Source organism: Solenopsis invicta, chromosome 5, assembly GCF_016802725.1.
Source record: "Solenopsis invicta isolate M01_SB chromosome 5, UNIL_Sinv_3.0, whole genome shotgun sequence".
Taxonomy (NCBI): Eukaryota; Metazoa; Arthropoda; class Insecta; order Hymenoptera; family Formicidae; genus Solenopsis; species Solenopsis invicta.
In genome coordinates, this window is record NC_052668.1 from 21,476,924 (window position 1) to 21,503,866 (window position 26,943).

Genomic DNA, 26,943 nt, shown 5'->3' on the forward strand with positions numbered 1-26,943 from the left:
AAGGCTGAATAAAGAAGATAAGCGACGAGAGTCACTCTTGTCAAATTAATTATGACTAAGGCAAAATCTTTTCTAACGTTATATTTTTATAAGATGTAAACAGTGATTTGAGTGAGCTCTTCAGTTTGCGAAAAATTGCAAAGATAAATTAAAAAAAAAAAGAAATATTTAAATAACGTTGAAAAGATACGGTTCAATAAAATTGTCGGATAAACTGAGGAGAGAAGAAATTTCCGTATTAAGATCAATATTTCCATGAAAGGAATATCTAATAAATTCGATGAAAATTAGACGATTTTCTCGAATCTGTTCGCATGCGACATCGCAGGTGCAGCCCGCCGTTGTCCCTTCAAATACCGAACGTATTTTCGGCAATGTCGGAGCACTTGGCTCAAACGGTCGGCAGAAATATCGTCGGCGGACATTTCGGCCATTAGCATTTCGGACACTCATGATTTATTCATGAAGAAAGCGCCACGTGCGACCGGAGGCCGAAGAGGAGGCCGATCTAGTCGGAGGTTGGCGGTGTGCGGGAAATGCGCAACAATGCATCACGCTGTGTGCGCAGAAGCAAGCGTGCAAGAAAGAGAGAGAGAGAGAGAGAGAGAGAGAGAGAGAGTCGTTGCATAAACGTGTTTAGTTAAGTAGATGCACAAAACGCGAGAGATACCCCGCGGCTGGGCATCCCCGAGAAATGCTACGGATGAACGGCCGCTCACGTACAGGGTGGATCACAATTATGCCGCCAGAACGTTTTGCCCTGAACACGTGAAACGTAACGGGCATAAGGGATTAGTGAGATGTAAGAGATCACTGAGGGAATGTTTATGCATGGGCCGTGAGCGCTGCGAAAGACGCGCATTTACATCTTTTTAGTATTTTCGAGAGAAAAATGTTAGATTTGAAATATCAAAATTAATACGCCAAAAAATATTTCAAAATATTAAATTTTGTGAATAAAAAACATGCTGTGTATAGATGTAGAAAAACTTGTCTAAAAACGAATAGCAACGAGGCTCTGCATTGCGCTGTGCGAAAATAAGGAAGATCAATATTGAAATTTCTTTTAACCCTTTGGAGGACGGGCGCGCCCGTTTGGATTTTATTTTGTAAACTGTTCGTTCAATTTTCACGTAACTTGGCCTACAGGATAACTTGATAATGCCTCGAATCTGAAGTTAAAAATAAAAAATTAAAAATAATGGACCTGCACGGTGAATAGAATTAAAAAAAAATCTGATTCAGAAAATTCTGCTACGCTGAAAAACTTTAGAAAAAGGCTTTCATGAATTACTTTGTTAAACAGCTACCGTTCTCAAAAAATTAATTGGCACCCTTATCAAAGTATTCCTAAAAATTGCTACCGTTACACCTTCGGCATGTTAATTACTGCATAATTAATGTCTTATTATTCAGACAGCCCTTTACATGCTTATCGTTAACTTGGAATCTTCCTTTTCTCAACTTGGGCAATCTCGAAGCTCGCTTGGAATCGAGAGAGGATTCCCGTACTTCCACTCGAAGAGATTCGAGTTGATGGACTCACGAACGTCCTACGAGGACTTACCGGTAACCACAAGCCGGGCGTACGAGGAACTTTCTACGGTGTCACCGGTAACGTGATGTACAGTGCGGCATCGGTACGTCGAGTGAGCATCGGCGGGAGTCACCGAGAAGATGAGCAGTTCTCCGGTGGGCAGCATATGGTGCTTTTCGCCTGCAAGCAGAAACAGCGACGATGTCAGTGATATCGCTCGGAAGAACACAACATTTTGTCTGCAGTGTTCGTCTATAATTTCGCTGATATATGTGAAGCAAAAGATTTCTCTTTGTGGAAAAATCGCACAAAAATATCACCAGCAATAAGCAAAAATTAGATGATTGATCACATTTCGTACGATTTTGCACAAGACATCAAATTAAAAAAAAAAAAGATGAGGCAGAATTACATTACTGCAGATAATTCTACTATAAATTCAGACACTATGTATTTCGTACAATTAAACTGGTGTATTGTATTAGAATAATTATATACTAGTGCGTGTGTACATTAAATTTAAAAAATGAGACGAGTATTCGCATAAATTCGGAAACGGCGACGGAGGAAAAATTATTTTCAAATTCATCTCGACCTGCTCACCACTAACATGTGACATGAACTCCACGAAACACTCAGTGTGACGCATTTTTCATTGACTCGACGGACCGCTTTCTCGTTCTCCCTTCCGTATTCGCGGCTGTCGTCTCCGTTGGACTTCCATTAATATGGAAATTTCTTTAATGGAAAAGTGCGCGAGCGAATTTCGCGCGCGGAAGCGGTCGACTATAAAAATTGCGTCGCGAGAAACAATAGTAGCCAGCGGAGAAAATGATTCCCGCAACTAGATCCCTCGTAATAAAGGGGCAGTCTCCGTGCGAGCGTCCCTGTGTGTAAAACGAACGATCAGCAGCAGGGCCACGCTCGACGCGTTGGAACGCAAAAAGGAAAAGTATCGGCGCGAGTGAGAATCAATACTCGTAAAAATTCGAGCGTAACCGCTGGACGGCGAGAGCGTGCCCGTTAGAACACTCGGTGGCTTAAAACGGTGGATGCGCCGTTAAAAAAAAAAAAGATTAACGCCTCTCGAGTGAATTCCACTGACGATCCTTGTTGCACGCGCTCGTGCCTCCCATTGTATCCCCGAGGATAAAGCTTCGAAAAATTATTTAAAGAGATTTTAAATAGGCATTCTGATGTTTCTCTCTCTCTCTCTCTCTCTCTCTCTCTCTCTATTAAAAGCGTAACACTATTAAATTTTCTATTGAAATTACAAAGACACTCAATCACGAGTTTTAATTTATTAGTAATTTAACTTATTAATAATAATTTTGACGTAGAGATTACGAGTTGTTCATGCCGTTTTCAATACAGACTGTAAGAAGCCGAGTAATCTTTTATATTACTGCATTAATGAAAATTTCAATAATAAATTAATAATTAAAACTCCGCGTACACAAAATGAATGTATGCAAAATGGAAGTATATTTTCTCTCCCTCATCCTCTCTTCCAGTTTCCATCTCTTAATGCAGCTGTCCGCCATATTTAATAAATACACAAATGGTACAGGTTTATAAAATATGAACGTATTGGCAAAATATAAACGCAGTCAATAACTTGTTGTTCAAATCAATAATCTGAAAAACACATGTGTTTATTGTGTATTCATAGAATAGAATTATTACGAGTCATCCTCGATTTAGACGCAAAATTTACATATAAAAAAGTTTATTGAAAATATAGAATGACAATTTTTTTTATCTTAACAGTCGTTAATTAACAACATTCCCCGTACAAAACGTTCGATTTTTGCGATAAAATTTATATTTTAAAACACATTGATCTCACAGAGAATGCAAAGTAAAGTTTTTTTTTTTTCCAGAGAATTCTAGATACGCGAAAAACATGTTTGTTATCGAACTGTGCAAAAGCATCAAATATAGCATAATACAAACGCAATAACAATCGACCAATTGTGCGTAATTACACGTGCGCTATATTAATCGCAATTAATATAGCGAAATTTCGTTCACTGTTCGCGATATGTATTAATGAAAAATTAAAGATATAACACGATACAGCGCAAAAAAAGAGATAAATAAATAAAAAGAGAGAAAGAGACGGGGGGAAGGAGAAAGAAAGAGAGAGAGAGAAAGAGAGAGAGAGATCATAATGAATTAATTTCCTGTCAGATGATTGAACGGTCGATAGAACACGTCGGACTTGGATTCAGGTGCGCCAACGTTGAATGCTCGACATTGAATGAACGTTAATCAAACCCTGTAGGAATTTAATGGGCCTATACCGTGAAAGGCCAATTCTCCGAAAGCTCTTCGGCCACGAAGAGTTTTCAGTTATCTTTCTCGAAATGACAATCGTACCAACGGGCCACTCCATTTCCTCGTTCAACCTATTCCACGCACTTGACATTCCGCATTATGGGAATTAATCAAAGCGAGTAACATGAAGAACACTTCGTTATTGGAAAATTTTAAATTTCCTCGCTAAACAATGCGCGGAATGCGGAGAGTCCCGATGCACATTTTGCTTGCGTAATATTTTTTGCGATAAATAAAATTTATATTACACCGTTCTTCAGTTTTTTTTTTTTTTATTTGCCTTCGTAAATAAAGTCGTTCTGGAGATATGAGCAATTTATCATCTTTATTAAAATTCACGTGAGTTACACTGTGATATGCAGCTTATCAACGATCTCATACGTAAACGTTACATAGCTTTCCATTAATGTGCAAGGTTTCTGCGTTAATTATTGCTGCTTGAAACCTCTGAAACTTTTCGGAACGTTTCAGTTTTTTACGTCAAATCATACCGGAAATATTTTTCGGTTGAAATTTCTCACGCGAGAAGGAAGATGACTCGGTCTCTGTGTTAAAAAATACGCTTCGGCGACTCGATGGAGAGAGATTTCGTATCCGCGAAATTTCGCATCTTCTATGTGTCGCGTTCGTTTAGGAAGCCAAGCGATCCGCGGATGTACTACTCGCATCGCACGACACAATTTAGAAATCCAGCGGACGGAAATGCGGTAAATGAGAGTCGCGTCCAATGATTCTTTTTCCCCTCGGGCCGGAAATTCACTGCGGTCGCGATTACTAGCTTTTTTCCGCAGCCGCGCCCAGGGAGACGGGTGTTGTACGTACGTATATCACGACGGCGCGCCGGCGTTTTCCGCGTCCGTAAGCATGTCGGCCGCGTGCACGCGTGACTCCGTGGAAAAATGCATCGCGCGAAAATATCTCACAGTCTCGCCCATCATGCCCGCCAGTTTCTCCCTCGTCCCTTCCTCTTACCGCGTCCATCATATCTACGACGTTCAAACGAGTGCATTTTTCGCCGATGCGTCCGTATCCGCGCCGCGCCACGCCGGCAATGTCAATATTTCGTTGTTGGCGCCGCGAACATCCTCGCCGCGCATACACGTTTATAACGGGGTAAATTGCGCGGAATTCCAGCCGTTGAAATGCGTTGGATGGAGAAGAGGGAACAGAGAGGTGCGAGTAGGAATGCACGTAAGTCTGGTTACCTTAAGATCGGCTCGCGCGGCGCAATGGCGGTGCATACCGCCGGCGCCCGCCGGCTGCATACGACGATGAATGCCGGCCGTATTGCCGCCGCATGAGAGGGAAAGGGGTAAGAGAAATGGATGGGCGACCATGATAAAAGGAAAGGGACGAGAGAGCAATGAATCGATCGTAATAAAAATAACTCGAGCGCGAGGGATTCTTCGGCGTTTTGTCCGCTCATTGTGCGCCGCCCCGGAATGATTATGCACGGCAATCGTGCCGTCGGGCACGAGAAATACTTGGCATGCTTAAGCGGGGTTCAAAGTACCCATAGGTCATATGGGTTAAAATTTATCTCGAGCTTGTTAATAATCGATTCTGGCCAATGATCAAATACGTAATTAGATCATGTCATGTACCTGCTTTATTTCTGATAGTTTTCACTTTGACAGAATTTAATATAAAATTAACTTTAGTTGCGCTTCGTTTTTCGATAAAACGTTTGTTAAAATTCAATTTTAATTAATGTTATTTTTATATTATAAAGTATATGAAAAGTTCATTATTGTACTAATTAGAATTTGCAATTATGTTTTAATCTCTCGGCGATTTATAAAAAAAAAAGATATTCTATTAATATTAAAATATGTTGAAATGTTTAATTTTCTCTATAATTATTGGCTGACTAAACGTAGGTATAAACTACTTATTCATTCGGTAAGCAGAGAAAATAATGAATTTCAAGACAAACAGTAAAACATGTAATACTTGATGCAATTTTGTCATTAACCAATCTTTCTATTAAACGATTAAAAAGTACTATCAATAAACAAAGGTAGTAAAATTTTACGTTTATTTCTGTAACTGCATTATATTCCTCGTTGTCGCATTAATCCATAGAATTATTAATATCTACTTGATCTATTTATTATGCAATTTCTCAAAATGCTAAAGCTATACAAAATTTAATTTTGTCATTAGTAAAATTCATGTAGACACACAATCAAAATTTAGGTAATTTCATAATCAATATTAATTAACAAGGAAATTTATCAACATTTAAAGACAAAGGGAGAAGAGAAATTGCTATGAGAGAAATCTCTGTTATTCCTGAGGGAGACTTTAATACAGCTACGAGATTCATGTGCAAGCACAATCTTGCACTAATAAACGTAATGGATCATGTTTGGGAGTTCGCAAATCGCGACGGACCGCCGCGGGCTCTCTACGAAACGCCAGCAATAGCCGAGCGTCGTCTATTTGGTTGATGGCGCAACGATTTAGCCGCTATCACCGTAACGAATATTTTTGGAATAATACACGACCGAATAGACGTCGAGTGAATGCCAGTATGCTGGCGTATAATAAATCTAAAGATTGAGAGCAAAACAGAAAGCAAACGCATTGCCTATGATCTAATTGGCGTGCGGAAAACATGAGATTCCTCTCGACAGCGAATCTGGAAAATGTATACGATGTAATAGAGAGATACGGCTTCACCGTAAAACTGAGGAACGACGAATGCACGCCACAAGCGAGATTGTGCCCATGAAAACCGCGAATTACCAATATATGTGAAATTTCCTATGCGTCGAATAAATTAATTAAAGTTTACACCCACATGTGGTCAACCGTATTTCTATATATATTTTATCCAATATTTTTAATAAAATTTTATGTGCATGAATAAATAAGAGATTTTTGAGATATAAGTTATTATTATAATTACAGACGTAAAATATATAAATTTAATTATAAGATATATAAATTGAGACTATATGATTACACCTATTAACATATTTTACATAAATTATATTTTAACATTATAATTAGTTATATATATACTACTGTGTCCAAAAAGTAAGGTGACATTGCATTTATTTCGAAAATTCTTTATTTATTCTTACAAATCAATTTCGTCCCCTTCAAAGTAATCCCCCCCTGATATAATACACTTATTCCAACGGATTTTCCAATCTTCGAAACAGTTGTAATAATCGATTTCAGGAATGGCCTTTAGCTCCTTCTTCGCAGCGGCTTGAATCTCTTCTATCGACTTGCTTGAGTTTGCTGAATAGCCAGAAGTCGCATGGAGCCAAATCAGGTGAATACGGTGGTTGTGGAACGATATTAGTCGAGTTTTTGGTTAAAAAATCACGAATCACCGTTTCGAGTCGATAGAAGAGATTCAAGCCGCTGCGAAGAAGGAGCTAAAGGCCATTCCTGAAATCGATTATTACAACTGTTTCGAAGATTGGAAAATCCGTTGGAATAAGTGTATTATATCAGGGGGGATTACTTTGAAGGGGACGAAATTGATTTGCAAGAATAAATAAAGAATTTTCGAAATAAATGCAATGTCACCTTACTTTTTGGACACAGTAGTATATATATATATATATATATATATATATATATGTATGTATTGATATTTCTAAGTTCGAGAGAAATAATCCAAATACAAAATGCATTATCCGCAATCGTGTGTAATATTAAACGTAATCTGCTTTCGAACCAATATATATGCAGTGACGTAATGTGTCTATTCGATATATCTCTCATACCAGAGCAGATAACCCTGTTGAGTGTTAATCAGCTTAAATGCAAGTTTAATCAACAAGCGTATCAGAACTTATGCCCATTTGCGTTGCTCTAATATCCGGCGGGATAATGCTGGTTAATGGCTACTGCATCTTCTGCTTTATACGTAACATAATATGCTGTTAGATCCCGTATAAATAATAAATCGCATTAAAAACTCTCAAATTTTATCACCAAAACTTTTTCCTACGCGTACATCTATGTCTTATTTTAACGTGAAAATTTCCATCTCTTAATTATCACTCTTATTTTTTAATTAAAAAATTTGTTTAGAACTGTCTAAAAAATGTAAATTAAAAGCGAAATGAAGAGGTTGAAATGCTTCGACGAATGAGAATGCAACACAAGACGAGAATTACAATTTCCTTCGTGATGGCGTCGGCCTGAGCGCGCGGATGATTTATGTATACGCCGATTATTACCGAAATATATCTCGCGCGCTGGATTTATTCCGGCCGCGAGTGGATTCTCTCTGGAGTGTCGTGTGCGAAACACGAATCCGCGGATTTTTAAGGAAAGTTCGTTCCGTTCCCACGTGCGTCGTTCGTCACTCGCGGGAACTGCGGTAAATCGACCTCGAGTCCGCGAGAATTGCATTACTGCAGCAATCATTGTCAATAAAGCGGCTTTGTTATTCGTTGCGTGTAAGACTAAATGTGAGACAGCAAATCAGAAACATTAGAAAGTCACCGATTACGCGCGTATTTATGTTTAATTTATATTCACGCGTAGAAATTTTCACCAAGAAAACGTTAGTCTCTTTGCAAAAACGAGTCACAGAGTGGGACTTGAGAACCATTAAGAGCGCGGAAATGGTGATTAAAGAAAATTATGTTGCACCATTTATTTGCGCGGACGTTAAGGTATTTTTCGTTATGCTTTCTAGTGCGGTGCAAGCACAATTCTTTCATGACTTCACGGAATGCTGGTAAGTGCGCTACTTTGCCTCCCGCGTCCGCGACTTATTGCGACTTCACTTAAGTTCGCCGGGACAAAGTACGCAAACTTTCGTTTTACGGAGGTTAAAACGGAGACGTTGTCAAATTGCGTTTCGCCAGATTAATTTTTCAAGCGTACGATGGCGATGAAGTTCCAAATGGCGGTGTTAACTTTTCGTAATTACGATTAACAACGCAAAGAAATATCCTGTCGAGCGCTAATATCGTATGTATACGTCAGTGTTTTAAACAAATTATTTAGAGAATGAGGCGAGAGATGTCAGAATGTACGCAGATAAAATTATTCGCGCTGTATCCCGCTTGACATAAATGACCCCAAACTTACAATATAAACTAAATTTTTAATAAACCATACATGCCGAATTCGTAGCTTATTCCGTTTAAATATCCAGCCCTGAAAAAGAAGTAAAAGTTGACTTTAAAATTCACGAGTTTAGTCTCGCGCTTTTACTTGATGAAAAATCCAAGATGATTACTTTTGCTTTACTTGAAAGGGGATTTCAGGACGCGATGAAAGGACTAGTGAACGAAAGCACGGCTGTTCTCACTATACGTATTATTCAGCTATCTTTTGCAAGCTTATCCTCGTGCAGAAAGAGGCATCGTCGTCCCTACCGCTTACATATGAAAAATTTAGACGCTTATCGATGGTACTTGTGTCGGATGCTCTCTCGTGCAATGATATCGTGTATCTTGCTGGAAGAGAATAATATCTCACGAATAAAAAAGAATAATTAACCGATTCATCCCGTTATAAATTTACATGTACGATAAATTAATTTGATCGTTAAAAAAATGCACATTTAGGGACAAGCAAAAAATAATTACGGAAAAAAAGTTTACTTTACAGTTAGATAAGCAAACGATAATTAGTTATATTTTAAATGGCATTCAGATAAATAAACACGTTCTTTCACTGAGCAGATAACATATACATAAATAAATGTGTAATTGCAAACACATTCTTATGCTGGTAAAAATATCTGAGTTATTAGTACGAAAAATAATCGCAGGAAAAACACGAAATTAAATATAATGAACGAAGAGAGATGGGAATAAGAATAAAAAGAATGAAAAACAAAAGCTGCTTAAGATAGCGCTTTTATAGGAAAAGGACGTACCGTAATGCAAAGCGGAAAAACTCTCTTCGTGAACGTGGAAACATATACTTTTGGCAAATTTTCACCTCTACTAAACATCCGCGCTTCATAATTTAAACTTAAGAATTAACACAAAAAAAAATATTAATCACATGCAAGAGAAAATCTCCAACATAAATGAAACAAAAATTAAATAATTAAGTAGAACTTATTGCAACAAAATTTCTGTATAATATAACATCGTTGCTATTCACTACATCATTTGTTTAAAAATCATTTTGCTAGTGTGTCAAAGCAAATTAGTAAAGTATAATAAAAGTTTTTTTTTTCAAAGAGAGAATGCATTATTTGTAAAATATGCATTTTGTCCTTCCAAAATTTTGCAAAAAGATATAATGGATGTGTATTTATTAAATGGAGCAAACCATGGGCAAATAAAAAAACGTGCCCGAGGTAAAAAGGGGTAAAAAAAAGAAAAGATAATAATGGTGTCATAACATGGACACCGCGGTGCAGCGCGGTTCGGGATTTCCGTCGGCGATAGTCAGCGTCAGCGTCATAAAAGAATTTGCATTATACTTCAACTTTCCGGACTGATAATTACGATACAGATTACACGCTACAAAATCTACTACGGAATCGCATAATCGTGAAATGCGAAATGACAGCGCCAAATCTAATTGCAAATCTAATTGCAAAATGCGATTCAATGTAAATAGAATCTATCATCCGTAAAGTAAAAAAATCGAGATCATCGAGATCTCCATTTCCCCATTTCCATTAAATTATCATGCCATGATACCTGATAACATTACGACAGCGCAATTACTTAACGTTCCTGCGACAATTAGCATTGCAATATTCCATACCAATAATTATTACGGCGAAATATGTAAAGGCGGAGTTTGCGCTCCCGTCTGACCTTTCTCGCATGCTACTACTGAATGCGCATTTGCGAAGTGGTCGCAGACAAATGAGCGAGACGTCGGAGCGGCTGCTGCGGCAAGGATAGTTCGACGTTTCCATAGACAAGTAGCCCGAGCTAATTTGCATTGCGGTGGAACATTTCGTGTTGGAGTTGGCTGCATCCGGGTAGTCATCCACCGGCACTTCATGTCGACTCCCGAAACGTCGATACACCCGGTATGCGTCGCTCGCGGCTTACGTGAAACTAATAACCGAGCGGAGTGTTTCAAGAGAATGATCTGTGCTGCTCGGTTACACTCTCCATAAACGACTGTGCTCTGTGCAACGAACGAGTGCGGTATGTCTAAAAGATTTTTTACCTACATATATACCCGTCATATATCTCTTTGGCTCCGGAATTAAGAGTAAACTTTCTACTACAGATAAAAAGATATCTTTGTCATATATCTCCTGTCTTTGAAAAGTTTGCAAGTTTCCAAGTCGGAGAGTCAAAACCCCTGGTCACGATAACGCCAAGTTTAACAGTCTCAAATTAATTATTAGGGGAGAGTTGCTGAATGTGCATATTCCCCAGTCGCCTAAATCATATCTCATCAATATTTTATATTTTTACTCAACATAAGCAACATTTCATGATAAAAATATGAAATAAATACGAAATGAATAATATGGTTACTTAATTTATTTAACAAGTTATATTTTTTTTTTATAATAACTTCAAGTCAGTTTTTTTTTCTTACGTCCTTACCTTTACATTATTATTTACTAATTATTAAATATTTGATCCTTTTTTCGGTCAAATATTAATAAGATAAATATTAATTATTAATTCATTGTACCTTTAATTATTTTAATTTATAAAGTCAATATTTCTTAAGGTTGTATGATTAGAAAATTATTAAAAAACTCGTGAATGATTTAGGTGACCGGTGACTTAAATTGTATCTTTCGTAGCACGTTACAAAAGCTTATAATAAATTAATTGTTGGTGGAAGGTTAAATATTATAGTATCATTTACATTGGTACTTGAAATATCAAGCTATAATTTCCAACATTCATTTACGTACAAATTATTATAATATCAAATGGCAAATATAATAAATAATAACTTGAGTGGAACGTATATATGGTAACTCTCTCTTAATTTTCCGTAATTATTATGTTAAAATAATTTTAGCATGCCCGAAAATGTTGATCGCATAATTACAATTCATAATTATTCTTCGAAAAGCTGAATAATTTTGATCGAAAATAAAAATAGACAAATGATCCGTCGATTTAATCACAGAATCCGTTCAGCGAAAATTTCTCACGTTTATCCCGAGGCAGCTTACATTGGTACAGAGTATTTCGCGGAAGAGCGGTGAGCGCCTTATTCCCTTACGGAGAGTAAATCTAAAGCGAGTGCAAACGCGAGCTCGCGCGACTGTTTCCGAAGACGATTAAACTTCATAAGCGAACCGTTCCTTACGTTTGTCGGGCAGGCGACAAATCCTCGGATTAAATCAAACGCGATTCGCGTCTCGCGCAGTCCGGAGAGAGGAAAATCCAATCTGGGAAGCGGGAAAGACGAGGTTCTAAAGGCGCGCGCAGAGGTACCTGCCTCTAAATGGAAAACGAATCACTCGGAAAACTTTCGGTACGCGGGGCATCGAACAGGTCGGGCGTGCCGGTGCGAGAAAGTTCTTCGTTTATTCGCCGGGCTGTAATTTATCGCGGAGGAGGGAATACGCGTCGGTGAATTCGAGGCAAATTTTTCGACGAGGGCGGGAGAGTAGAACTAAAGAGATGAAGAGACTTTCGCGTTTATGCCACGCACGTGGTGATTTAAAAAGCCACGTAGTAACGATCGAAACACGACAACAATGCGTCACGTTTCGTCGTCGTCGTCGTCGTCCTCGTTCTTCCACGACCGAGTCGGCACAAGATCTCGCGCGATAGCGAGGACACAATGCTTCCATTATGACGCGAGAAAACGAATTTAGAAAAGTTTTTACTGTGCATCAGGCACTTGACTTCTCGGTGACCTCAGGGACAAAATTGTAAAAGCGGTTGAATTCGTTTCAAGAAAATTCGTGCGTTTTGCACGATAAATTGCGAGTTTCGTTCTCAAGAAAGATGACATAAACTGGAAATCATGATAGCAAATAAAAATAACTATAATCCTATAGATAACTAGTATTTTAAGCCATTATGGCTTAACTGTAGTAGCTTTATTTTAAGTCTATAATTCGTTCTTTAACGTTCATAAAATCTATTTTCAAAAATTTAATTATCAACAGGATATTATAATTATTGCAAATTATCCCGCAGATACTAAATTTATTTACATACACACGCTATCGCGTGTCCAATTACCTTCGACGTTTCAATGCAACATGACAATTCAATCAGCCTAAGGCTTTACGAAGTAAAAGTTTATGAGCGAACGAACTACAGAGTTTCAGTTTCAAGGAATGTCGTTCACGTGTGCAGCAAACGCGGAACCCCATCGAGAGCTATTAGGTAAGACGAGTGGCATAAAAAAAGCCATTTCTAAAAAAGAAATGCAACGCGTTTTATCGCCATCCTCCGCTACTCTCTATACAACGTTACGTACCCATCTGCGGTACCGGTGTTTCATAATGTTGCAATTTATCCATTCGAGATTCGCATAGGACAGCGAGAATATTCGTAGTGATATGTGTGTGTGTGTGTGTGTACGTGGACTCTCGAATCGCACTCTCGGATTCTAATTAACTCGAGTGATAATTGGACCGACGTAACGCATAGCGATCTCACGTGTGTTCTGTCTACCGTTCGGTACACGTGACCCGTGCAAATAAAGGGAAGAGTTCGCCTGCTTTCTCATATTTGCTACTTGAATTTCTATCTAGCACATTGTTGTGCTCGAAGATTCATAATTATTTGATAAAAATAGATTGCTTCTAACGAGCGTTTCGAAGAAAAGAAGAACGCAGTGACATCAAAATTTTGTGAAAATACGAAAAGGTTTTACTAAAATATCTAAAAATAATTTAACTGAATAGATATCTAAAGATAATTTTGTCAAATCTCGTTAAAATATTTATCAGACCAAGTTGATTACTAAAATGTTGAATTTGCTGCATCATTCATTAGAAATGTCTTTCGTAATTACTTTGATGATCTAATTCAGATAAAAGTATTTTCAGATCCAGTTATTTTTTTTTGAGATACTTCAGTAAAATAATTCTTTCCGAATAAAACTCATTACTTTGCTAAAAAAAAAGATAAAAACAAAAAAAAGAACACACAAAAATAAAAATTATTTTTAGAAATTCAAGATAATTCTATGAGAGATAATAAATTTCTCGTATATAAAAAACAATATCCTAAAATAGACGAAGGTAGAAGTCGTTTCTAGGAACCCAAGATAACGCTACGACATGATCAATGAGTTGAAAAACATCAGAAAGCAACGCGGAAGGAAATCGAGTTTCAACTTCGATTTTTCGCTGAAAATACGACAACCATCGTTATATCCGGGAAATGTGTGTAGCCCGGATTGACATGATATTTCGCTCTCATGTAAGGCGGGCGACTAGTAGTAATTGCACTCACCGCTCTCCGCGGACGGGTAAATGTTAAAGGCCGAGTCTTTCAGCCAGGATGTGACCGCGACGTACTCCTTGACGAAGGCTGGTATCTCGCACCTGAGCACCCCTGTGTTACCCGCCAAGACGTAAGCGTCTCGCACTTGTACCTCGTACTTCTGGCGTACCACTGAAAAAAGAATAGTTATGGCCGCTTGAGCGTGGAATAAATGCCGGAAAGGGGGAGGGGGGGGGAATGGCAGGAGAGAGCAAGAGATGGACCGCCATGTCGCAGTACGCGACAAAAGCGCTCGGGACAATGAAAAAATATAGCGAAGAAAGAGAGAGAGAGAGGGAAAGGGAAAGAAAAGGAGCAGAAGGGAAAAGGTTATATCGTCATGAAACGGGATGTCGTATTCGCGAGAATAATACCGCCGGAAAAATGGAAAAGAACGGTCCCGGAAGAGAGATCCTCCTCCCTTCGACGCGCAACAACTTCACGGCGTTTTGTTTCGTTCGAGATTCGTCCTTTCAATCCCGAGAAATTTCGGCGATGCGAATAGCGAGCGAGCTCTCCCTCCAAAATTTACTCTGTATAGTGACGGATCTCTCCCGTCGTGTCAACGATCGCGATGCATGTTAATCTCTCGGCAGAGGCGCGGACACGGAGATGAGGAAGCGGAGGCACGGATATGATGGTTTAAGGAGATGGTAGGAGTGGTGTGTTTCGCGCGACGATATATCGGAGCTGTTCTATAAGCAACGTCGGATTCGAGTGATGAATATTCCTCTCCCGGGTCGAGCTTCCGGGATCGGAAGACAACCGCCGTTTCTGCTGTCCGCATGATTAATAATACCTCCTGTTCTTTGACAAAAGTAGAATCGAATTCCCCATCGGCAAAATTTACCCATTTCCGAAATCATCGGTGAATTGCGAATTTAAAGACAAATTGAATAAACAAGCTCTTACTTTAAATAATACTAATTCGAATATACATATTTTTTTAATTTAAATAATGCATTTAAATTTATAAATGGTAGAAATTAATAATCTTCAAGCAGTTAATTATTAGTTGAAATTCAATTACAAGTATAATCAACAGTATAAATTGATAAACGATATAACACTGCAGCGAAAATATTTAATTATCAGAGAAAGAATTTTTCTCATTAATATCATTATTCCTAAAAATTTGATATTCGATAATGGACGGGCGTAATTTTCGCCAGAGACACGTGATGTGGGTGTACATTGCGCTTATCACTCGTGCTGTTTACTACCAACTAAGCTTTCAGCATTCTATCGTTAATTAACATTTTTAAAGAAGACCAGCGAGACACATTAACGCTAAAAGGCGCATTATTAACATTGCAGCTCGGCACTTTATTTCCCGCCGCTCTCATTGTTCTCTTAAATACTGGCGGCTTCTTACTCAGGCAGTTTCGGCAATTAGCGCCCTTCGCAACTTGTACGATATTTTCACGATTTTCGCGTCGTCGTCCAATCTTCCACAACGAATAATCTACTCCTTCAATTCCCAGAGGAATTTCCTCTCGACAGATAGAAAATTTCCGATTCGCGACCCGCTAAATGCGATAAGCGATTCTCAGCGGGGCCAAGTGCGATTCTTAACAGCAAACCGGGAGGCGAAGAAATCGCGCGATCGTTTGTCACGCGCGACGTACATTGGACGGCCCGGGGAACGTGTCGATCGGTCGATACATTCCTCGTAAAATTACTGACGCGCCCAATCTTTCATCCGCGAAATTCGTTCGATATCTCAGCGCGCTGGATTTTCTCCACCCAGGAGTTCTCGTTTCGTGTCCGAACGAAATATACGGTGCGGCGGTCTGTTTCTACTTACGCTCGGCGATAAATTTCGCGCGGCTAATTAAGAAGAATTACGCCGTGAAACTATCAAAAACCGCGTAACGTGCGCGGCTGTAAAATATTATACGCAGTTATAAAAATTACAAATGTGTGTGTGTGTGGGGGTGTATGTGTGTGTGTCCCACTAAGTGCAATTAACGGCTAAAAATTATGATTGTTTTGCGCGAGTTTACGAAGAGAGGAAAAAGGTTCGTGTTTCTCATCTCGTTAATTAACATTACAAAACTGTAATAATTGCTGGCTTGTTTTAATACATTAGCAAATTTGTTTTTATCCCTTCTCTCTCTCTCTCTCTCTCGCTGGACCGCAGCTTCCATTTCTTACATCATTTTCGGGGCAATCTCTACACGTGCATAAATGCATCCTACGTACTTTGGCGACAAGTCGCGAGTCTTGATCTTGGCGCAAGGTTGTTAGCTATAAGCGAGCGTGAGTTTAGTGCCATCCATTTACCACGGCGGCGACGGCAGATGGGGGGGAAAAGCGAGTGGAAAAGAGGAGGGCCGCCGCTCCGCGATAAATGTAGTTGGCTTGGCTCTGCCCGAGCGCGCGATCATTCTTGCCACCCTCCGGCGTCTGGAGTCGTGGGTTTAAAACGTCATTCCGGAGAACGGTCGATTGCGTTTAACGGAGGCGGAGGCGGGAACCTCCCCGGAAAGGGGACGGCACGATCTGATAATGCCAAAGACTGTTGATTTTCCGCCGGCGTGTACCTCGTGTGGCATTCGAAACGCGCAAAATTGATCGTTGAACTTTCAACTTTGCAACGAATTACCATTGCTCTACCGTCTCGGGATTGACATTAAATACATCCGAGAAGTAAGCGTTCAATGAGATTTTAGATAACGAATTTTTACGACGGCGAAACGCGCACCAATCAATTGTTGTCATGCTTGAAAATTGCGGAAATTTCGGTCAACGTTGAAAGAATTTAAACCGTACGTGATATTTCAACGATATGTGCGATATTTTTCATGACTATAATGTTTATTGCATCAATACAATGTAAAAAAGGAAATTACATATAATATGTAAAAATTACACTTTACAGTGGAAATGCATAAAATTGTGTATTTTTACAAAAATTAGTAATTTTACCTTTAATTATACAAATATGTCTTCATATTAGATAAAAAATTATGATAACAGTAGCATATTTTTCAGTTTTTATGTAAATGTATACAAATTTTTGTAATATTACACAATGGTAGTATCGTACATATATGATTTGCATTTTTACGTTCGTACACATAGCTTAAAAAAAATTGTTATTAGTTGGCAAATTATTATGTAAATATGTCTATAAATTTAGCTTTAATTCTAAATCCACTTTTGCAAATTAATTATTGTAAAAAAGATAAGATAAATAATTATATTTATAAGATGTAACTTTATTTTTACATGTATAAATATACTTAAACAATGGATCGCAAAATTACCTACCATAATAGTTGTAACGTTTTTACAGTGTAAATGCAAATAAATGAGCAGAATTGCAATAAATAGATTGTTAACTTAATCTCATAGAAATATATTTTAATTTGTCAAATCTGAACAGTTTGAGATTCTGGCGGAAATGTCGGTTTAGCGCCTCGCGACAGATACGGAAGGATAAAAATATCCGGCACATCTTGAGACATCTTGAAGCGCGAACAACTCTCGCGCTTGTGTATTATTTACTACTGAAACAAATCTAGAATTTTCAAATTGCGGCATGTTTATAGAGCGTGAAACTTTCGTGCTTCTGAGGAGTTATATGTCCGTCGCAACTTTTCAGGGAAGTCGCGTGTAATTTTAACACGTCGAGGGGCCCCAATGGATCCCATTATTTTCACCACATTACTTGGCGCAGACCGTGTGTTTCACGTCTATTGAAGCGGCGACACGAATATAATTATGTGATTGTTCAAATATTCATTTTGCCATTATCTGGAGTGTTTCTTAATTTTATTATCGACAAATTTAAAGTCGGAGCACTCTTTACTAAAGAGACAGGTAAAAAAATAATTAAAATTGAGTAAAAATTAATATATAATAACCAAACTATTTATTAAAAATTAAATTTGACTATATGCTGATAAAGGTTTAGGTTTATAATGACAAAATAATTACACAAAATTATTGGTTTTTGATTATTTAAAAATTTGTAGCTAGATCGAAATTTGAAAATAATTTTGATAAACTCTTAAATTGGTTATTACGTTCTGCGTAATTATTTCAATGATCCAACGAAATTGTTTTCAGATATTTGCATCAATTTTTTTTATATTCGAGCAAAATCGTTTCGTGTAAAATTAGTGATTCTTGACTCGAGCAAAAATGCAAGGTCGTACGTGAAGCTCGCAAAATTGCATGCCACGCTATCGGTCGCGCAATAGTCCGCCTCGTCTTTTTTCCGTCGTCGTACGTACGGCGAAGCGGGGCTTTAAAGGATGGTGAAGGTTCAATCGGCCGGAAGAGACCGAGAGACCGAGGAGCACGGTGAGATGGGATCGAGAGGGAGAAATAAAGGAGACGCTTTCTCTCTTACCGGCCTTCACCGTGATTTCACGGCCGAGCACCTTGCCGACGCTATTCGACGCCTGGCACCGATAGACGGCCGAGTGTACGTCGTGCCGGTAGCTCTCCGCGCCGAACGGCAGAAAGTACATAGAGCCATTCACCAGCATCTCACGGATGTTCGGTATCGGCAGGACCGGCGAGCCGTCGCCCATCAGCCAGTCGATCCTCGGCGAGGGACTGCCGTGGGCCGAGCAGTGGATCATTGCCCCGGTGTCGTTCGAGAACTCCACGCTCGAGCGCGGCTCTGAGACCAGCACCGGCCCTTGGCTGTCCAGCACCACTCCCCGTCCTGAAACAGGAAAAATGAAACGTTGAGAAAAAAAAACGATTTTCCTCGTACAAACGAAATGTAAATAGAAATTCCTTTGACGCTGCTAATTTTAGTTTTAATCTTGTCCAAAATATGTGGAATGATTTCTCTCAAGTATTGAGAGATATTAAAAACTATCTGCGAGTTACAAGCAAAATGTTGGAGACGCGATGTGTTTTGAAGTAAACAAAATATTAAACCGATGCAAAATATTTGCCACATTTGTCAGATAGAGTTGAAAATAAAATTTCAATAGAATTGAGGGAAAATTGCTTCGGTATACTATTTCTTTCCATTTAGAGAGGAATTTTGCAATCCCATTTCAAAGTCTCTTTTTCTTTAATTTTCTGGCTTTATTTAATACAGATGGACTTTAACAAAAGTGAAAAAGCGCAAACATTTCGCAACAATCTAATACAAATGAAAGTATTCATTTTTAAATTCGAACAAACTTCATTTTTCTTCTTCGAAACTTCAATCTGACGCTTAAAGACTAGGGTACATTTAGTACATTGAACTTTTCAAGTTTGCCGTCTTGCAGTCGCGAAATCTTACTTTCGCGGAGGAATGCGCATCTAAATCGTTTTCTCTCGCTGCGGGAATAATCCCGCATAGTTTTCGGAACAGTGGCAGGCACATTTCGCGTGGCGCGCAGCGGGAAAACAATTTCCCATAAATCTCTGCCAATTTTTACGCGGCTCAAAAGACGAGAGAAATGTTCCGCCACGAAGTTGAGATACGATGGTTTATGCAACATTCAGGACGTATTCAGAGTAAGGAGTTTAGATTGTAAAATACGCAAAAGGCACGCGATACATCGCGTAGAAAATGCGTAGAATATGGGCATTACGGTGGAAAATGTACTGAGACGATGCCACGATTTTAAAAAGCATACGCTCGAGAAAACCATCCATTCGAGATGCAGCAATAATGTCGATTCAGTCGTTCTCCGTCTGCATCGAATATCGAATCACGTATATTTGATATCTATCCGTTCATCCTCCGTTACAAGACATTGCGACATAAAGAATATACAAACAATTGTTTAGAAAAATTATTTTCTACTTTTAGACGCAAACATTTATTCTTTCCTGTGAGAGTCTATTTCGAATTATTATAAAAACATAAATGGGCAAAACTAAAAATTTCAAGTATTAAAAGTAATTTTCCGGAAAAATTTTATTTGAATTAATATAAATTTTAGAATTTGAAGAATCTGAAAATATCAAGAAAACAAACTTCGCTTGAAAATTATTCGGTGTATCGACAAGTAGGAAATGAGATTGCGGCTCAATTATAAGAGACATCGATTCTCTCGAGAGATGAGATGATGTCGGTACGATAAAAAAAAAAGAAACAGAGAAAAAGGACGAAATTATCCGATTTTCATATAATGTTAAAAGGCACGGGATTGCGGGTCGTCGAATCCGGACGAAAAGACTCCTCTCTCTCTCTCTTTCACAGGTATCGAGAATAAAAATGCCGTGGAAGAGGGATCTAACGGATTGATCGCTCCAGTTACTACTACGGATTCGGGCAAGCCGTCTTTTCATCGGCAATAAAACGTATATCGCGCTCGACGGTGCGCACACCTACCGCGTGTCCTCTTTCACTCTCTCATTTCTATCTTCGGTTTCCTGCCCCGTCGAATGAGAGCATATCCAGTTGGAAGATAACATAACGAAGTTATTAACCCGTTTGTGACAGTATCTCTCTCGCGCAGTATCATCAACAAATCTGGACGCGCACGTAAATTAAATTAAATGTATTACTTCAATTTGCATTAAATTAGAGAAATTTGCGGTTCTGGGAAATATAACAGTTATGAGAAATTTCTCATATCTCCTATAAATGTTTTAGAAGAAATTATACCGCCGATATAATCGCATTAATAAACGATTATTAATAAATAAAGGCATTAATAAATAAAGAGAGAATAAATAAAGAGAATCATAAATTGATTCTCTAATGAATTCGTAATAAAACAAATTATTCTTGTATCTTGAGTTTAGTAGCAGATTGTAAATACTGTAAACTTAAAATCATCTTTACGACAAATACCTACAATGATTAAATAATAACAAAAAGGCATTATAATAATTAACACAAAAATAAAAACATTCGTAATAAAATCAATTATTCTTGTATCATAAGTTTAGTAGCAGATTGTAAATACTGTCAAATTAAAATCACCTTTATGATAAATACTTACAATAATTAAATAATAACAAAAAGATATTACAATAATCAACACAAAAATAAAATTGTTCAGCTAAATCAATTTAGTTTTAACACAAAATAGATTTTCTTATATCATTCTGAGTACCGTATCAATTATTTTATCACTTGTAAATATATACGCGGAGAAGAGAAATTCGATTGGAAATTGTTACTCGATTCGGCCGTTTCTCCCACCGTCAGTAAAATGCTCATGCACGTGTATACGTGTTTGACAACGCATGCAAGTGTACCCTACTTCGTCTTGCACGATCGCTGCATTTTCCTATTCCTCCCTTCTTTACCGCCCGTTCGCTCAGTGCAGCGGAGGAAATCTGATAGAGGATCTCCGCCGCAGCTGATGCCAGCACTTCCGCAGCTTTGTCCCCGGAACTCGGGAACCTTGTTTTCTGACGATCGACGAGGACTTCGCTCGAAGTGAGGAGAAAGGAGAGAGAGAGGGGGGAGGGGGGATTAAACGAGATAGAGGCCAGGAGATACGCGGAGAGAAAGGGAAAGAGAGCGCAGGAGGTACCTGCGGAGATCAGTGCATTATGCATGAACGGTAGTTTGATAACCTGGACGTCGTTTTGCCTAGAGAACGTCGCGATACATGGCGCGCAGCACCCCGATACAGTACGTCACGTATACGCGTACACGTGTACACGTACGCATACAGGCAGGGCCAAACGTTTATGCACGGCGCTTCCTGCGTTCTACAACCCCCGATGCACCTGCTCCATCCCGGCTTATAGCTATGCACCGGCACATCGTCTCTATGTCGCGTTTATACACGCGCCATCTCGCATCTCCTGTCCCTTCTCTCCCCCTCACGGTTACCGCTCTTGTCTTTTGCATCCCTGCAACGATACCGGATGACGCGCCCTCGTCTCTCGGATGCGAGCGGCTTCCTACTATGCGTAGCGAGCGACACTCACTCGGTGGTAGCCTGCAGTCGATGCTAACGAACTTTTGCTTCGTTAGAGGGGAAATTTGCGTGGGAATCGCTAGTCGCGCGTCATCCTAACTCCGCTGAAAACGCGTATTCACACCTGAACATCGCCGTCGCATGCGGTTGCAGCTTCAAGAAATTATTTGCACGGCATGTAAATTTTACGTGTAATATAGAACATGCAAGAACTTTATTACGCGTCTTGTCATTTTACTTGATGAAATTATAATTAATTACGAGTGAAAAATAATCGTGCAACTTTTACAACCGGGTAATTAAATAAATTTTTAAATTAAAAAAAAACTTGATTGCTGCCAATGGCTTTATACAAAATTCCAATTTGTTATTTTATTTCAATATTTTATTATAATTGATTATAATACCTTAAATTATGTTGACGCACAAAGAAAATAAAGAAAATGCAAAATTATTAAGAAAAGTGTTAATCGCTCTTCGCGTTCAGAAAAATACCGTCCTGCGTTGCACTGTACGAATGTATGTCATGTGAAACAGTTTGGAAGAACACCCCGAGAAAGCGCATAACTTCCTTTCACAAGCAAACATCAAAGAACTGCCGCAAGCAAGCGGGAAATATGATATAATCCGACTGACGTAACGTTTGCGCAACTAAATATCCGGAGTACAAACGTTTCCTTCCATTGTCCTGGGCGACATTTTTGTAAACGACAGACGGGGGTAGAGACCGCGACAGAGCAATGCAATGTTTGCCGAGTTTAACGGTCTCTATTCCGTCTTTGCGAGTCATCTGAAACACCGTAATTCGAGCGCGCGCCATTCCATGCTTGCTTTAACCATCTTGGTCTTCCTCGTTGTCGCGCGCTTGAGAGCCGATGGCTACCTATTCGAGGACGTTCAACGTGTACGAGTTACGATTATGTATGTACAAGTTGTGTACCATCGTGCATGCACCAGCTGCGTACATTTCGCGACTCTGACTGCGCAACCGACAAAGGAGGAACGCGATTCGCTCGATCATAATGAATTCCATTTCCGCGCTCTGAAAATTGCCATCGGTTTAGAGAACGGCTCCGACACGAATAAAAATCCAATTAAGCCGGCGGATTAAACCGCGGCATCTGCGACCCTCTCTGTAATCGTTCGACTGCGCTTCTCTGCGTACGTGTACCTTGCAATCGATCCTATGACAAACCCGCAAATTACTTTATCATTTTCTGAATATAGATGCGATATATAGAAATATCGGCCGGGCGTTTCCTTTTATTGATTTTTTTTGCAATTCTATATGTGGAGCTGGACTCGGCTGTTGTATTGAGTTAGCTTAGAAAATTTAGAAAGAACAATGAATAAAATGGGCCATCTTTGTCAAAGATTTTAATAAATTATAATACTTTTCTGTCAAATTAAAATGTATTAAAGGTCAAAATTAGATTTGGCAGTTCAAAAATACAAAAAAAAAGAAACGTATCGTTTATACTTGCTTTCTGGGACAAAAATCGGCCCATTTTACCTTTTGAATAATTCTTCAAACATCCCTGTGCCGACTGCAATCAGCAAACTATATTTTTAGAATTTTCACAAATATCTTAATTTATAGATAAAGTTGAGAATAAAATACTTAATCTTCGGTCATTCGTGAAATTGTGCTTTGGACCACAAAAGATTAAAATTTCTCAAGTGTTTTGTGTACAGAGATACAAAGTTATTTCGTGATCACGTTATCTTTGAAAGTCAGGCTGAAACGAGCGAACAATGCAGTTTGGAAATGAAATATTTTCGTCACTGTCCGCGCATCTCGACGCATTAGATGCGCATTGGACGTTGGCCGCGTCCGCCGAGAGCGACGCAACCCACCGCATCGGCATACAATAATGCACCATTGTTATGTGCACCGCATTTACATATACGCAATTTCGCACGCTCCAGCTCACCCCCACGGACCACCCTGCCGCCGCCCACCGTCCGCCCGTACCGCGTTCGATGCTCTCACGTGACGTTGGGCAATCTCGCATTTACATTTACGCGAGAATCGTGCAGCGGGAAAATAAACGAGCGCAACAATAATCGAATGCCCGCGCCGTTTATGCCCCCAATTCCATTTCTAACACGATCCAAGCGCTATTCTGCACTAATGGGAAATTAATAATAATGAACAAATATTTTTAACGTTTTACGTAAACTATGTACGTACGTCATGGCAAACAAATCAATGCGCTGCTGGTAATGCCATTTAATTACGGAAACATATTGATTCAAAATACGAATAAATGTTGATCGTTGACGTAAACTAATAATAATCACCAGTCGCAATAAACATTCATCCCAATTCTGCTGATTCGGAATTGCGTATAATTTGTAGAAAGGCCACTCTCCTTGCTCTCGAGCTCTTCGCGTGGTGATCTTCGGCTCGGCCATTAGCCGGGCGAATTGAAAGCCATCCGCGTTTATGCATCTGACCTAATGACCCTCGCGGTGCGGTGCATTATATCGCGGTGTTACAGTTGCTCTCGGAACACCGTCGGTGCGCGATGGGCACGCATTATCCACTCCATTTTCATTCGGCTACGTACTATGTCGGCCTCGCCTTCGACCACTTCGGCCTCAATACATACCATGTTCGACCTAAGGTAGACATGGTTTTCATTATGTTAACGCCAGAATCGTTAATTCAACATTGAAGCGTTGCGGCAAATTGATCATCGGAATTTCAGAGCAGTTGCTCAACGATGCAATTATTTATGAATCGTACGTGAAATTTTATTATTAATGTCTTCATCCAGTCGTTAAGCTCGATTGAATATTTGAGCCAAAATTATTGCGAAACACAAGTAAGATACTCGAGGTGAAATTATCGCGAAGCGTAAGTTTTAAAGGTAATCAGCGGAGCTAAAAGTTGCGACGTCTGGTACACTCCGATTGCACATACCGCCGTAATACGTCGCGATGTTAACGTTTAACGCGAATTGCGTGCAATTTACTTGGCGATATAATTACGACTGCGCTCGGTGCCGCCGCGAGAGTGCTTCGAGAATTGTCGCACAAATGAGTACACATCGACGCGCCGTAGATGGTGCGTTTGGATGCGTACGGTCTCCCCGCATTTAGATGCACTTGCACTCCCATCTCGTTCCCTTTTCGCCTCCCAGGTGTACGCGCGAGATAGCCGCTGTATTCAATTCCGTTGTGCACGTGCCCTCGCGAACAAGCATATACATCGGATAAACAAGAGTTAATTAATCATAGAGTTCGCGCTGCTGGTTAATGATCATCGTTTAATCGTGAAATGTTAATTAGTGACGACTAAGTTCACGTAAAGGTTCTATCTTTAAATAAAAAAATATATGTATCGAGCATTCTCATAGATATTCTAATCATTAACTTTTTTCTCTTTACAATGAAATAGAAATTAATTAATTTTGGTAGAAGTATCATTAAAAGGAATAAGATTCGTCTAATATGTGTGCCTGCGTGTCAATTATTCGCTAATAATGAAAGATTCCATTTAAGCTGTGACTAGACTCGATTTATCACATAATTTGAGCAAAGAAGAAGACGGGTAATTTTCTGCAGGCTGTACATTATGTGCTCACTGTGAAAGTTTGAGTTCCGGGTGCGAGAAAGTTTCTTCCCCATATACATTGTAATTACGCTGTAGCATCATTTACACGCCGTAGTCACGTGCACCGTCCTGTGATGCATCTTACATCTCCGGCCTGCGCTTATGGCTTTAATAGCTCATACTTTGCAGACTATAGATAATTATGAGTTTAACAAAAAAATGTATGATAAAAAGATCACCATAAATCTCCTTGATGAGGTTATTGTGAATAAAACACCCAGAATATAAAACATTCAGTTGTGTCTTTCTTTCGCAGTGCACACGAAAAAACATCAATGCTACTGCTAAGAAAAGCAATTAGTCAATGTACTTTCTTCCTTCTAGTAACGCTTCTCTTTAACAAAGAATCATTTTTTAATAATAATCTTAAAATGTACTTAACACAAATTTTAGAAAAGCTCATTATATATTTAAAGAAAGAATTTATAAGTCTTCTTCAAAGACTATTATAAAATTGTAGGCATAAAAGAAAGTTAGATTAATATGCTAATCAAAGTTTTACTTTTATTTAATATTTTTGATTAAAGATTTATTAAATTATGCTAAGATGTTTTGAATAAATTTAATGCTTACGATAAACTTATAAAACATTTGTGAAATAAATGATATTTACTTAATTCAAGTAATTTATAGAGTATGCACAAAAAAATTATTTAAAGTAAATAATAAATGTACATATATTTGAATTGACTTGGAGAAAACATTCTTCGTAAAAATAGCTGTGACTTAAAAAAAGAAAAGAAGGAAAACTAAAAATTGAATAATTGCTTTTTTTATTAGAATACATTTCTGCGTATATCGCGGTTAAAATTAGTTCTACCCGTTGTACTTTATATATGCACGCTTATCGCGATTAAGTTTATCATCAATTCTTAATTAAAGTAACTATGCCTTCGTGGTCTCTTTGCAAATGTAAAGATCATGGTTTACCTCGTGCGACGGACGATACGGACGCACGCATTGTTCACGCGGTAACGAGACGTCGTCACGCGGGTTGCATGTACGCTCCGTGCATGTATGCCGATGTGCAATTATGCTCGGAGCTCCCTCTTTTCCGGGACATCAGCCCCAGCCAGTACATACATACATATCCGGTTTCCCTGTCGTACGATACAACGTCTACACCGCACTGCAGGTGCAGGTGCGGATATGCATCCGGTTGCATAGAACCGCGTTGACTGTGTAAACGTTACAGCCACCGTCGCCGCC

General features: G+C 39.0%; 1 protein-coding gene across 6 annotated transcripts in view; it reads right to left on the reverse strand.

Moving 5' to 3' along the window:
* LOC105195147 (Down syndrome cell adhesion molecule-like protein Dscam2) overlaps window positions 1-26,943 on the reverse strand; it is a 176,347-nt gene that overhangs the window by 62,059 nt on the left and 87,345 nt on the right. For all 6 annotated transcript variants that reach the window (XM_026133465.2, XM_039449987.1, XM_011160412.3 and 3 more), the window contains 3 exons: window positions 18,626-18,946; window positions 14,233-14,394; window positions 1,568-1,717 (listed from right to left, as the gene is read on the reverse strand). In XM_026133465.2, coding sequence (XP_025989250.1) covers window positions 1,568-1,717; window positions 14,233-14,394; window positions 18,626-18,946 — 633 coding nt within the window. The remainder of the gene's footprint in view (window positions 1-1,567; window positions 1,718-14,232; window positions 14,395-18,625; window positions 18,947-26,943) is intronic.